The 15,568-nt window shown below is 44.8% G+C and overlaps 1 protein-coding gene across 9 annotated transcripts in view; it reads left to right on the top strand.

The window, feature by feature from the left end:
* RALGAPA2 (Ral GTPase activating protein catalytic subunit alpha 2) overlaps window positions 1-15,568 on the top strand; it is a 343,889-nt gene that overhangs the window by 166,986 nt on the left and 161,335 nt on the right. For all 9 annotated transcript variants that reach the window (XR_008306232.1, XM_053246348.1, XM_053246346.1 and 6 more), the window contains one exon: window positions 13,823-13,948. Coding sequence is in view for 8 of the 9 variants with exons in the window: in XM_053246348.1 (XP_053102323.1) it covers window positions 13,823-13,948 (126 nt within the window). In the remaining variant the exon portion in view is untranslated. The remainder of the gene's footprint in view (window positions 1-13,822; window positions 13,949-15,568) is intronic.

Genomic DNA, 15,568 nt, shown 5'->3' with positions numbered 1-15,568 from the left:
GTGAAATTGTAGGATAAGGTGACATCCTAGTATTGCAAAGGTGTTTCATCAAAAGGACAAAGTGTGAGAAATCATATCCTCACTAATACTGCAGCATATTTGCACTTTTAAAGCAAGGCTTAGATTTCAGAATGTCATTAGGTTTGTTTTTTTAACAATAAATGAATATTGCAAATGTCCTCCCTGCCTACATGCTGTAAAGGCTGGAACAATGGCAAGTGAGAGACCATTTTTAAAAAATAAATGATTATTGCATAGTACCTTAGATGTAGTAATGGTCGCATAAAATGTTGAAAACTAAGTGATTTGAAAAGGGATGATCTTACCCCTTATTTGTGTCCAGTATAAATATGTTTTTCTGATACAATTTGAAAAAGTAACTCTGCAGGAGTGTGTTTTAATAGCAATTTTCATGGTTTCCTAAAATTGCCATTCTGATCCATAGCTTGAGATGAATAACACATTTTATTATATTCAGATAGACTTCTATTGTATGTGTTAGAAAAATAATCATATTTGTTATTGAGCAAGAACCTGTAGATCTGGATCATGATCCGTTGCAGCCATAAGAATGAGTTCTGCGCCTGCGCAGGACCATTGGGGCAGAATTGACTAGCTCCTCAAAGTGCTAAACCCCGTCTCTTGCACACAGTGCATTTCCTCAGTTTGGGTGGGCTAGTGTTTTCTCCTCAGTTCCTTTCTGACCACCATTGGGTTGGAACCTCGGACAGTGAGCTCTTCAGACCAGAACAGGTAGGAAAAAAGTAAAAAAGATTAGTTTTCAATGTGTTATTCCCCAATCCCATTATGGGGGGGAGGACTTTAAACGCTGTGTTCGCTGCAGCGCTAAACTCTCGTCAGCGGACAATCATGACTTGTGTTTACTTTGCTTGGGGAATTAACACAACACCTCCACTTGTAAAATTTGTTTAACTCTCTCTCACCAAACAAGAAAGAATAGAGCACTATGGCTGAGGGCAGCTCTTTACAATGAGGCACTCTGTCCTGGCAGCCCAATGCCTAAAGCTCCAGTCAGTGCTCCCGTGCTGTGCAGTGTTGAAGTTGATGTTGAGCATGATACTGAAGCTGCGCCAGGAACTGCCACCGCACAGTCTAAATCCTCGAGCTGGGCTTCCACTGCAAGACTACCAGCACGTTTAAAGCACCAAAGCCACCTTCGGAGTCTTCCCATCAGAAAAACCATAACGGGTGCCGCTGCACAAGAAGCTCCGGGAGAAGAGTTCGAAGACTTCCACCAAGGCTACGTCCCATGTTACTCTTTCTCTGATGGCGCTCCAGTCAGTGCCCACGATGCCTCAGTCTCATCCTGCAACCCTTGATGTCGTGATCCTGGATTGTCCATCCACCATGGATTGACACCGAGCTTCTTCTCCGTCAGCTCTGCTTACTGGGAGGTTTCACCATTTACCCATGGAGGCTCGGCTTTGTCCCTGCAGTTCTGGTGAAATCGAAACCATTGCTCATGTTTTACTGAATTGTAGCTTTTATTGGGATATTAGGCACCGTTTGATTTTACCCCTATTAATCATCAGGGTCTCCAGGGAATCTAATCAGATTCCCTAGACACCCTGATGATTTTTTAGTTAAATTTTTACTTGAAGATAATGATTCCTCTATCTCCTATATTGTAGCAAAATTCTGTTATATAGCCATTAGAGTGTGCAGCTCCCTGACTGGTTCATAAGGGAGCTCGGACGGTTTATAAGAATGCTGCGATGACGACTTGATACTGCTCCAGTCACTACTGTGATATCTGTTTTCTGTCATAGTAATCTTTGTAATGTTTGGTTTTATATTTGGTCAATGACCGTAAATAAAATTTACTTTTCTTATACCCATGGCAGCCAAATCTGCATGGCAAATCCTAGAAACTTCTGCTCCAACCTCTAAGCGTCTGGAGAATCTATATAGGATTCAGGAGGACGAGCATGATTTCCTCTTTAAGCATCCCTCCCCCAATTCAATTGTGGTGGATTGCGCATCCTCCTCCAGATCTGGGATATGACACACTACCCCAGGGGACAAAGAGGGATGTAAGTTGAACATCCTAAGACAAAAAATTTATTCCACATCATGTCTGGCGATAAAAATCGCTAATTATACGGCCTGCTTTGCCAAATATACGCATTCCCTCTGGGATGATCTCTTTCAAAAATAAGCTAACCTTTTGCCAGAGGAGTTCTTGGCAAACATCCATACTAAAGTGACACTCCTCACTCATCAGCAGTCGGCCAATGCCAAACACTTAGCAGAGACAGAGTCTCGAACCCTAGCTGGTGTTATTGCACTGAGGAGGCATGCCTGGCTATGCTCTACTGCGCTGCAGCCCAACATGAGGGACAGAGTAGAAAATTTGCCCTTCAGTGGGAAGGGTCTTTCCTGTGAGACAATGGATACCACAATGGAATCCATTAAAACATCGAAGTCAGTGGCAAAAATGTTTTCAGCACATGCCCAATCATTCACACCTAAGTACCACCCAATATGGCTGGCAGCAATATTCATATAAACAAATGGACAAGATAGACTTCTGCAAAACTTACCATTTCGGAAGAAAGCCTTTCAACCAAATGTCCAGGGCTTCACAAGCTCAGTGTCCTAAACCTGCTGATTCTAACAGCATCTTTGATCAGAGGGTCAGTCCATTGATTCACCTCATGCAAGAGTCCCTACCATCGACTTTTCTCCAAAATACCATCTTAGCTACCTCCAACATCAGGCTGGCGAGTCACGTCTTCACATGGCGCAACATAACATCAGGCCGCTGGGTCCTTCGTATAGTCCAGACAGGCTATGCCATAGAGTTCAAGATCCCAACTGGAATTCAGTGGAATCAAGTACACGCCTGCATCCCCATTACTAATGGAGGAAGTTCAGTCTCTCTTGGACAAGGGGGCGATATTGCCTGTTGGGTGGACAGATCAGTGGCGAGGTTTTTACTCAAGCAAGATGGGTTTCTTATATCAAGCGAGACAGGGCCTTGAGACTAATCATGGACCTACAGTAGCTGAACCTTCATGTGGTTGTGTGCAAATTTCGCATGGTGATGTTGCAGAGCATCCTTCCTCTTCTCCATGGGGAGGAATGGTTTGCAATTTTGGATCTCCAGAATGCGTAATTCCACATCGGGAGCCAAGCCAACCACAGACAATACCTATGGTTTATAGTGGGTCATCATGTCTACCAGTACAATGTCCTGCCATTTGGACTGGCGGTGGTGCCCCATGTATTTACAGAGTGCATGGCCGTCATAGTGGCTCACCTTCGGGCACAAGGCATAACCATTTTTCCATACCTATATGACTGGCTTTTGATAGGAAGGCAAAGAACCAAGTTAGCTTTGCAGGTCTCAACCGTCATGAGTTTACTCAAGGATCTGGGCATTCAGGTCAACTGGTCAAAGTCCAGACTAGAGCCAGCCGAGCGCATGGACTACATAGGAGCGGTCCTCGATGCACAACTGCAACATGCATTTCTGCCTGAGGAGTGCTTCCTCCACATTAAGGCGCTGATGGTTTCACTCATGGGGCAGCCCAGACAAAAAGCCCATGAAGTACGAAAACTACTACTCATGGCATTGTGCAACTCCACTGTGCACTTCACCAAACTACATCTCTGATGTCTCCAACTTTGGTTTCTCTCCATTTTTCGTCCGAATGTGGACAATGTGCAGATACTACTAACAATTCCACCACCGAGCCTGGTGTCCCTACAGTGGTGGTCAAAACAGACCAATCTGCTGTCTGGCTTCCCCTTCCAGATACCCAAACTTTCTGCATGGCTGGTGACAGATGCGTTGTTACGGGGCTGGGGAGCCCATTGCAGAGATATTCGAGTTCAAGTCCTCTGGTCTCCAAGCCAACGCCAGATTCACATCAATTTCTTGGAGCTCCTGGCAGTGTTTCAGGCTCTCAAATCCTTTCAGTCATTCCTGACCGGCAAGCACGTCCAAGTCATCCTGGACAATACCACGGCGATCTCCTACTTAAATGGTCAAGGAAGGATGGTCTCCCTCTCCCTCTGCATGCTCAGTCTGCAAATTTGGAACTGGGCCATTCCATGGCAGATAGGCCTGTTTGCAACACATCAAAGGAGTAGAAAACACCCTGGCGGGCTACCTCAACAGGTCCTCACTTTATCTGCAGCAACATGAATGGGAAGTCAACCTCCAATACCTCCATTCATTGTTCCTTGCCTGGGATACACCAGAAATCTACCTGTTTACTACACCCATTAACAGGAAGTGCCCCCAGTACTGCTCGAGGGCAGGCATTGGCCGTGACTCCAGAGGGGATGCTTTCCAGTTTGACTGGGGTTGACAGTTTCTATAGATTTTTCCACCCTTCCTAAGCAGGGTACTAGTGAAAATCCTCCAGGAGTCTGCAGACTGCATATTGATTGCACCATGGTGGGCCTGGCAGCCATGGTTTCAACAGGCACTCACACTGTTTAAGGTCGCCACAGGTATCTGCCCCAACACGAGGATCTTCTCCTACAAGAAAGCCATGCCATCCCAACCTAAAAACTCTGAACTTGACTGTGGAGGATAAGCTCTTGACTGACATCCTCCTTAATGACCGAAAGAAAACTACTCATGTAAACAACAATAGCAAATGGAAGCGGTTCAGACTTTATGCTCAAAAACACGGTTTCCTGCCTAGTGCAGCTACTTCCCGAGAAGTCTTGCTCTACCTCACATCTCTGAAGCACAGTAACCTGGCCAATGTCTCCATCAAAGTTCACCTGGCTGCTATCTCTGCTTGCCATCCTGGATGGGACAGGAAAACTGTCTTCTCCCATCCGGACTCAAAGCAATACCTTAAGGGGTTAAACAACCTTTACCCACCTATCTGGCGGCCCACTGATCAATGGAACATATCCCTCATCCTTTCAGCCCTGACAGAGCCCCCATTTGAGCCCATGGCTATGGCACCTTCAAAACTTGTGACTCTCAATATGGCCTTTTTGTTAGCCATAACATTGGCTCGCCATGTCAGCAAGCTCAATGCACTATGTATAGTTGTCCCCTATGCAAAATTCCAGGAGGACAAAGTGGTGCTTCGCATGGACTCCAAATTCAGGCCCAAAGTAGTCACTGACTTCTACATTAATAGTGACATCGTCTTACCTACTTTCTTCCGGAATCCCACGACACCTCTCAAGCACTCGCTGCATTCCCTACATGTGAGACGTGCTCTCTTCTTCTACTTGAAACTGACCAAGCCATGTAGAAAGACAAAATGACTTTTTGTGAGTTACAAGGGTGATGTAAAAAGTTGCCAAATATCAAGACAGAGGCTCTTTCACCGGATCGTGGAGTTGATTTTTTTGGCTTACAAGCACCAAAAATTGGACCCTCCTAAGACTATACAGGCCCACTCTACTAGAGCTTATGCTAATTCTGCTGCCCACATAGCAGGAATCAGGCTCAGGGACATCTGCACAGCAGCCACCTGGTACTCTGAGCATACCTTTATGTTATTGTTATTTATTCATCACATTTATATACCGCCTAAACTTTCGTCTCTGGGCGGTAATACTTTGTCAGGCATTATGCCTTGGACCTTCACTCTGCAGCTCAGGCCAACTTCAGGAGGGGTGCGCTGAAAAGGGTCTTACCTTAGCACTACACCCACCTCCAGACTGACAGCTCATTAGTCACCACTCTTATGGCTGCAATAGATCACAATCCAGATAAACAGGTTGCTCACCTGTAACCAATGATCTGGTAGTGATCCGTTGCAGTCATAAGACCATCCCATTGCAGTATACGAAGTGTCAACATGTATGTTTCCAGAGTAAGAAAGAAAGAAAAGACACTGCTTACCTTGTGGACATGTACACTAATGCCATACGACATTTGGATTCCAATGTTGGTCCTCCAGGAACTGAGGAGAAAATGCTAGCCTGCCCAAACTGAGGAAACTCACCACGTGCAAGTGGCAGGGCTAAGCATTTTGAGGAACTAGTCAATTCTGCCCAAATGGTCCCGCGCAGGCGCAGAATTCATTCTTATGACTGCAGCGGATCACTACCAGATCATTGGTTAGAGTTGAGCAACCTGTTTTATTTATAAATACTGAAAAGGCATTTAGAATCTATCTCTTGATTATTCTTTTTGTTTCTAGATATGAATTTGTTTTCTGTGTGTTATCAATAATCTGCAGGAAACTATTTAAGAAACATGACGTAAAATCTGCAGCAAACCATTTAGAACCATCAAGTTTTGCAGTTGCATAAAATGACTTTTTTCTTACGCTCCAAAAATGTGGCTTTTAGAAATTGAAAAAGAATCCAAGATAGAGTACAATATCTGTACCAACACAAATAAGTTGGGGGTCATATTTCATGCTCTACTTCACAAGTTGGGAAATATTTCATGCTCTATATCTAGGGCAAGTGGCATGTGGACTGTAACTATATACCATTCATTGGGGTTTGCCTCTTATGTATGAGTATTTTCTTCACGGCTGTAACCCTTTAATTTTATGATAACGTGACAATGGGCACTGTAAACTCATCTTTTGCTAATTCGGGATAATGGGATAACTCCACACATTTATACACAGAGGTATTGATACACATAATGCTCTTAAGATATACAGTACCTTGTCTTATGAGCTTACATGATCTGTGCTGTAGAAATTACAGAATATAATCAAAATAATTAGCATTTATATGTGGTGCTAGCATGAAGCAACAGGACCAGTTTTTGTATCCGTTCTTGTGCTAAGGAGTGTCCCATCAAGAGCCATCTCACTGAGAAACATCTTCTGCAGTAGAATTCCTCTGTTTTGATTGCCGATACGAAGCGGTCTCTCTGTTGTGCACTATCTTTGTGTGTTATCTTTTTCCCATTTCTAGTTTGGTTTGTCAGGAAAGCCAGACGGGCTAGAAGTGTTGAAATAGGAGATATTTTGTTAAGAAGCTTTAAACTGGGCCTTGAGACCCCACCATCTGGAACTAGATTTGCAAGTGGCAGCTTAGTGCTGCTCCACATGTTAAGGAAAAGATGAGCACCGCATTTCCACAGGGTATTATCCACACTTTTTCATACAGATGAAACTCGAAAAATTAGAATATCGTGCAAAAGTTCATTAATTTCAGTAATGCAAATTAAAAGGTGAAACTGATATATGAGATAGACGCATTACATGCAAAGTGAGATAAGTCAAGCCTTAATTTGTTATAATTGTGATGATCATGGCGTACAGCTCATGAGAACCCCAAATCCACAATCCCAGAAAATTAGAATATTGTGAAAAGGTTCAACAGTCTAGGCTCCAGGTGTCCCATTCCAATCAGCTAATCAATCCATAACACCTGCAAAGGGTTCCTGAGCCTTTAAATGGTCTCTCAGTCTGGTTCATTAGGAATCACAATCATGGGAAAGACTGCTGACTTGACAGTTGTGCAGAAAACCATCATTGACACCCTCCATAAGGAGGGAAAGCCTCAAAAGGTAATTGCAAAAGAAGTTGGATGTTCCCAAAGTGCTGTATCAAAGCACATTAATAGAAAGTTATGTGGAAGGGGAAAGTGTGGAAGAAAAAGGTGCACAAGCAGCAGGGATGACCGCAGCCTGGAGAGGATTGTCAGGAAAAGGCCATTCAAAAGTGTTGGGGACTTTCACAAGGGAGTGGACTGAGGCTGGAGTTAGTGCATCAAGAGCCACCACACACAGACGGATCCTGGACATGGGCTTCAAATGTCGTATTCCTCTTGTCAAGCCGCTCCTGAACAACAAACAACGTCAGAAGCGTCTTACCTGGGCTCAAGAAAAAAAGAACTGGTCTGTTGCTCAGTGGTCCAAAGTCCTCTTTTCTGATGAGAGCAACTTTTGCATCTTATTTGGAAACCAAGGACCCAGAGTCTGGAGGAAGAATGGAGTGGCACACAATGCAAGATGCTTGGAGTCCAGTGTGAAGTTTCCACAGTCTGTGTTGATTTGAGGAGCCATGTCATCTGCTGGTGTTGGTCCACTGTGCTTCATTAAGTCCAGGGTCAACGCAGCCGTCTATCAGGAGATTTTGGAGCACTTCATGCTTCCTTCCGCAGACGAGCTGTATGGGGATGCTGACTTCATTTTCCAGCAGGACTTAGTACCTGCCCACACTGCCAAAAGTACCAAAACCTGGTTCAATGACCATGGGATTACTGTGCTTGATTGGCCTGCAAACTCGCCTGACCTGAACCCCATAGAGAATCTATGGGGCATTGCCACGAGAAGGATGAGAGACATGAGACCAAACAATGCAGAAGAGCTGAAGGCTGCTATTGAAGCATCCTGGTCTTCCATAACACCTCAGCAGTGCCACAGGCTGATAGCATCCATGCCACGCCGCATTAAGGCAGTAATTGCTGCAAAAGGGGCCCAAACCAAGTACTGAATACATATGCATGCTTATACTTTTCAGAGGTCCGATATTGTTCTATTTACAATCCTTGTTTTATTGGTTTCATGTAATATTCTAATTTTCTGGGATTGTGGATTTGGGGTTCTCATGAGCTGTACACCATGATCATCACAGTTATAACAAATTAAGGCTTGACTTCTCTCGCTTTGCATGTAATGCGTCTATCTCATATATCAGTTTCACCTTTTAATTTGCATTACTGAAATTAATGAACTTTTGCACAATATTCTAATTTTTCAAGTTTCACCTGTACAATGTTCATACAGTGTTTAAAGGGCAAATGTGTTCAGACACATGGAAAGCACATCTGGGAGCCTTGGCCAATCACCATTCCCAGGCCTTGTTTTCCATATGTTTGCATTGAGCTGTCTCTTCTCCGATTAGATAGATTTGATTCAAGTTACACCTGCCTAACCTTTGATTAGAGAGAAAACAGTGGCATACTTCAGACATATGAGAATCTACCTCTTCTTGTAATGTGTCCCTCACATGGGTACAATCTGTACCACTCATGTGTAGATGATATCACCAATCTACCTATTGCTCTGCATTAGGACCCCCCCCCCCCTTTTTTTTTTAAGAGAAAAAGAAGATTAGGGAAGGTTGGAAAATTTAGGAACGACAAGAAGTACTTTTTCACACAGCACATAATTAATCTATGGAATTCTTTGCCATGGGATGTGGTGATGGCCACTAGCTTGGGTGGGTTAAAAGGGGCTTAGATAAATTCATGGAGGACAGGTCTATCAATGGCTACTTGTCTGGTGCAGTATCCCTCTAAGGCGTGCGCACATGCATGTGCTCACAGGTTTTTTGATGTCCACTCAGTTAAATTTGGATCCTGCTCAGGTTGAATCAGGAAGGCCCCACTCTGAATGCACATGCACACACACTGCCTTGATATTGCTGCCCAGAACAAAACTCATTCTGCACACAGATGAAAAAAAGTAGAGAGAACACACGTCTGGTAGCTATGGGCCACCTCCAGCCTCAGAGGCATGATGCCTCTCAATACCAGTTGCAGGGGAGCAACAGCAAGAGAGAGGGCACGCCCTCAACTCCTGCCTGTGGGCTCGCCAGAGGCATCTAGTGGGTCCCTGTGTGAAAGAGGATGCTGGACTAGATGGGCCTTGGGCCTGATCCAGCAGGGCTGTTCTTATGTTCTTATATTAATAGATCTGACTGAGCAATCTTTTCTTGGCTCAAGCCCTGATGGCCACTCAGCCACTTTATCCAGATCTCTTTCAGTTTGTTTGACACCCAAACCCCTGATAAGCCCTTGAGTGTTAAGGACCTTATGGGAAAAGTCGACAAATATCTTCGACTAGTGATAGATACCTGCTAATGATGACACCAGCGAGCATAATCTGTCTCCTGCTCTCATCCATCATAGGGAAACTGTTCTCATCTCTGCACAGCGAACCACAAAAATGTTGACCAAAAAGTGGAAAAAGAGAGAGTGCCTTCAGCAAACTCTCTTGCTCCCTATGAAGAGTCTTCCATTTTTGTGCAATTTTTGTAAACAGTGCAAAACTGTTTACAAGATGGCAGGAGGTGTGGAGGAAAAGGGAACAGATCCTCATTGGTGAGGCAACCAGCCAAACAATACCTTGCACTGGGATGCATAATCCAAATAAGAATCTGAGATGGTTATTCCTTTGCGCTGCATTTCTGCACTGCACTTTTAATGGGATGCACATTTGGATGTCAGTGTGAGAGAATATTAACCCAGTTGCCGCTGCAGTATAGATAGGTTCCTTATTCTTCTTGACACACACCCCAGACAGAAGCAGTTTAGGAGAATAATGGGTGCAAACATATAGGGAAAAGACCACATAGGCAGGCAATATAGATGTTTTTCACAAATATTTTCAAACTCCCCTGAAATATGGAGCAGAATTCAAACTTGTTCCAGTAAGAGTCTACAGATAGAAATGCTCTGGGATTTTACTTTGATTTCATTTGTCTACAGAATCTGCTATTCTGATCTGTTTTTTCCTCCATGTGAAATAGAAAGACATGCAGCTTTTCAACCTTTTTCTGCTGCTATTTTCTAGAGTGCTTGGTGAAGATACATATTTGTGTTTCTACAGGCATCTGTCTTTTTTCTGAGTCTATTGTTATGTTGCTGGCCAACCATTGATTTGTTAGGCAGATTGCTTGTTAACAGCCCAGAAAGATCAGCTGATAAAAGCTAATGGTTAGGAGTCTTCTGTCTTGTGAAATTCCTACTAAAAATGTGTGTTGCCTTCTCAGCTCAGTAGCTGGTTACTCAGAGTACTTCTCTTTTGAGAATATTAGAGTGTTTTTTGATGGTATTAGTGATGTGGGGGTGATGTGAACCAGCTGCCACACTTCTCTCACTGCATCATTTGTAGGATAATTAAATGGAGCCTTCCTCTGCTGAAGCAATCTATCTATCTATCTATCTATCTATCTATCTATCTATCTATCTATCTATCTATCTATTTCTCCTAGGTGTGCCTGGGGAAAATGCGCCCCAGCAGCCCAGCTGATTGGCTGGGCTGTGGAGGCGCCTGATTGGCTGGCACAACCAGGAGGAGGAGAATTGGCCGGCCCACGCTGGCGGGCCTGGCCTGGCGACTGGTGGTGGCCACAGATTCTAGCGAGCACAGGTGGGGGGGAGACAGAGCGAGCGAGCGAGGCGCGCGGGGGAGAGACAGAGCGAGCGAGCGAGGTGCGCGGGGAGGGGGACACAGAGCGAGCGAGAGGCGCGCGGGGGTGAGACAGAGCGAGCGAGCGAGGCGCGCGGGGCGGGGGAGACAGAGCGAGCGAGCGAGGCGCGCGGGGAGGGGGACACAGAGCGAGCGAGAGGCGCGCGGGGGTGAGACAGCGCGGGGGGGAGAGGCGCGCGGGGGTGAGACAGCGCAAGGGGGAGAGGCGCACGGGGGTGAGACAGCGCGAGCGGGAGAGGCGGTGTGGGGGGGCAGAGCGAGTGAGAGAGCTGTGGGAGGACCAGCCAAACAAATTCTCCCAACTAACCCCAAAAAGGAAGTGAACTACCGCACAGATGCTCTGTGCGGGTTCAGCTAGTTATTTATCAAAAACCAAAACATATTTCAACAACTTTTTCAGTTCCTTTGCATATGCTGGCAATACTGCAGTTATCCTGTGTGTAACACAGCACTCTGCCAAAACAATTATCTATATTAAGTATATATATTTACTTGTTGCTTTCTTCTTAGGATTTTTGTTTGGTTGTGGCAGTCTTTTAACCACTGTGTCTAGAGAAGTCCATACATTCAGCTTACCTCAGGCAAATGATTGTTTTTTGAGTTATATCAGTTGTGTATGCCTTGCTTTGTAGCATAATTTCTTCCTTCATCTTTTATTCCTCTTGTTCAGAAACATGTCTTGTAGACTTCTGGGTGCCATATGATAACTGGACCATGGTATTAGTCTGTTGCTGCAGAAGAGTCTTGTGTCACAACACAAGACTCTAGCATTTTATTTTATTTTATTTTTTCCTGCAACAGACTAAGGTGGATACCCCTCAGGAAGTTCCTCCTTCACATGGGTGAATTCTGACAATGGTCAATTTAAACTTCTCAGTCTGAAGACTGAAACTGAGCACTGCCAGGGCCATGTGGGGTCGGATCTGTAAATGGTTAGATAAGAGGTGTCAGAGATGGCATAATTCAGATCACACTGAAGTCAATGTCCAGAGCAGTAAATAAAGATTAGAGGTTCCACGGCTAGGTGCATAGTTAGGTTAGTCAGAAGTCAGTGTCCAGAACAGAGATCTGAGGGGCAAGAGGCAGCTTTGTGGTCATTGCCAGACAGATGGTCGGGTTCTCAAAGGTGGCACTACAGAAAAAGGGAAGGAAAGGCATGGCAAGGTAATGGAGTCTATGCGGCCACTATAGCAATGAGTTACTCACATTGAGGAGCCAAGCGTGAAGATAATAGGCCCTTCTTTGCTCCCCAGATCACATGGTCCAGCTGGGCTGATGTGTTGGTGGAAGAGATATGGAATAGAATTAGAGGTATACTTCATTGTAGAACCTATTTAACACAAACCCATTTACTTCAGTCAGAATCTCCTTAGAGAAGCAGAAATCTGAAATCTGGATGATTTAGCAGAGTTTGACTCCACATGCAGGGTTTGGATTGGTCTCTGATCCACTTGCCCTGCTGTAGAAAATGTTCTTGGATTTTTACAATGGCAGTGTGTAGATCATTAATCTAGTATAACTGGACATGGTCAGCCCAAAAAAATTTCATTTCCTTGCAGTGGCGGCCCATGAACGCACTTCCGGGGGGGGGGGAGGTGACACCTTTAAGAATAAATTAATTTGGTGCTCACTTCCGCCACCAGGGCACCTGAACTCTATTCGGAGCCGCAATGTGCTGCCCAGCAGCCCCTACTACGGGGAAGTGCCTCCGTCACCCACCTGGCCGCTGGCGGGGGCTTGGCTCCATGGAAGCCAGGTGAGTGGCGGAGGCGCTTCCCTGCCGTAGGGGCTGCTGGGCAGCACGTTGCAGCTCTGAACAGTGTTCAGGTGCCGCCGTGGTGAAGGTGAGCACCGAATTAATTTACTATTAATGGTGCCTCCCGTCGCCCCCCCCCGAGGCGTGTTCACGGGCTGCCGCTCGTTCCTTGGATGCAGCTTCTATAACCTGATGATTGTATTTTGTGTCAAGTGAATAACTGCAGAAATTTTAAATTCATTTATCCTACGTTTGGCAATGAATCACTTCATTCATACACAGTTCATACAAGGCTCTTTTTCATGATCATGTGCCCAGATGATCCACTGCTGCCCCAGGCAGCACAGAGTTGTGGGGGCTGAGACACGTTGTCTTGGCCCCTGGAAATCCCCTTGAGGATATCCCCCCGGCAACAGGCAGGTGCCCCTCAGTGTCTCAGCGCCAGCTGAAAGCAGCCAGCACTGACACACAGTCAGTTAAACAGGTTTAAGGGAGCACTTGCTCCCTTAACTTAGTTTAACAGCCGGGCTTCATAGCTGGATCTGCCGCCTAGGTGCCACTGGGAGCCACGCAGCTCCCGGCGGTTCTCATGGGCAGCCAAGCCCAGGCTTGGCTACCTTAGCCCTGTCTTGGCAGCTTGTAAGAACAGCCTCACAGAGTACCAATCTGCATGAAGCCTCTAATTTAAAGGCCTTAACAGCTGTCTGCCCTAGTACTGGCTGATACCATACTACATGTAGCTTTGACCAGGACTAGGGCTACATTGGCCATTGGGAATCACTGCTTATAACACCAAAAAAGCATGTATGAACTATGAACAGTTTTAATTAATGCTGCCCAAGGAGAGATGTTCATGTTATAATTATTGACAATTTTCTGTTAACTGACAAGATTACATATACGTATTTTGGGTTGTTGTTTTTTGTTTGTAGGCTCCTCGTTTAGAAGCTCATACCATTCTAGGTTCTCTGGTTTGCTTCCCTAATCTCTACCAAGAAATCTCACTATTGCAACCCATTGCTGAAGCAGAAATCATCACAGGAACTGCAGATATCAAAGTAAATGTGTGCTTGTTTGTGTGTGTTAAAAATTTATACCCTGCCTTTCTTTAAAAAGAAAGAGAAAGCTACCCCTGTTAGCTTATCTGTATTGTAACGATGTGAAGATTTAAATTTACTGTCAGTTTGAATAAAATTTAATTATTTTTTAAGTGAAGTGAATTAATTCCTGTTAACGCTAATCTGTTTTCAAGTGAAAGGGGGCTTGATTCCTTCTTACTGAAATATTGAAATTTTAAGTAGACTTAAGTTAATGGACCAGTTCAAACTTTCCTATTACTTGATACCTGATCCTTTTAACTGGAGATACCAGGGGTTGAACCTGAGACCTTCTGTATGCAAAGCATGTGCTCGGACACTGAGCTATAACCATTCTTTAGAATTCTCTCCCCCCCCCCCCCGCCCCGCAAGTCCAAAGGGTAGTCTGAACATCTGCGATAGGACCTTCTCTTGGTCATTAAATAGGGCCAACTTGTGGCTTCTCCTGGGGAAGGTCTTCTCAGACCAGATTTGTTGTTTGAGCAGGGAACACTGAAGTACCCAGATTTTTGTGACCCCAACTCATTTGTTTTTCTTCTATCCTTTCTAAACACCGCTTTCCTCTGTATACCCGTCACTAAGTATAGACACACACAAAAATTGTTGGGGCATAGGAGTTTTATAGGTCCAGCATCTCCTCCAGGCTGAGGCAGCTTCAACATAAGAAGCTGCCTTATACTGAGTTAGCCTTTTGTTCCATTTTGGTCAGTATTTGTCTACTCTGACTGTCAGTGGTTCTCTGAGATTTCAGATAGGGTGCTTCCCAGGTCCACCTGAAGATGTCAGGAATTGAACCTGGGACCCTCTACATGCAAACATGTACTCCACCACTGATATAAAGCCTTTACCCAGCTTAAGCATATCTGTGGCCCCAATGGATGGCTGTGGCATTCATCTTTTCCCACCTCTGGTCAGGAGCAGGAATATGAAGTGCCAGTTCAGCTGCTGACATGAGTCTTCATTTCCCCCCTCACAATCTCCACATTCCTGCCACTTCCTCTGTTACCAAGGATCTTGCAGCTGGCCAGGAATGTCAGATGGAAGTCATCCTGGTTACTCCATAGGGGCCAAGGAGACAGGTTCCCAAACTTTCTTCAGTTGTCATTCTAGAGATTCTAAAGGATCTGTGTAATTCTGAGGAGGTTCTGGATGCAGTGTTATATTTCAAAATATCAAAGCTGCTGCCAATATAAATCAAGATGTAAAAGGATCCTGGAGTCCCTCCAGGATGGCTTACAGAAGTACCTCAGTACCACCACCTTGATTAGACAGGTTTCATAGTTAGGAGCACTGATTGTTAACCTATGCATCTTTCAGAAAGATGTTAAAACATATTATTCATTAACACCTAAGGTACCTCCTTTGTTTTTATAGGACTCGGAGACTAGTGCTTCTCTCCTCTTGCCCCAATTCAGCTCATTTGCAAAAGCAAATTTGCTAAAGCAATTGGCATAAATTAGACATTAGGCAGGAGCTAAAGTTTTACTTGGACAGAACTGAACATCTGAGATGTTTCCTACAATAAAGATTCTCTAGATTTAAAAAACAAACAAACATCAACTCTGGGTGGTTTAAACAATG

Source organism: Hemicordylus capensis, chromosome 4, assembly GCF_027244095.1.
Source record: "Hemicordylus capensis ecotype Gifberg chromosome 4, rHemCap1.1.pri, whole genome shotgun sequence".
Classification (NCBI taxonomy): domain Eukaryota; kingdom Metazoa; phylum Chordata; class Lepidosauria; order Squamata; family Cordylidae; genus Hemicordylus; species Hemicordylus capensis.
This window is presented reverse-complemented; position numbering and strand designations above follow the sequence as displayed.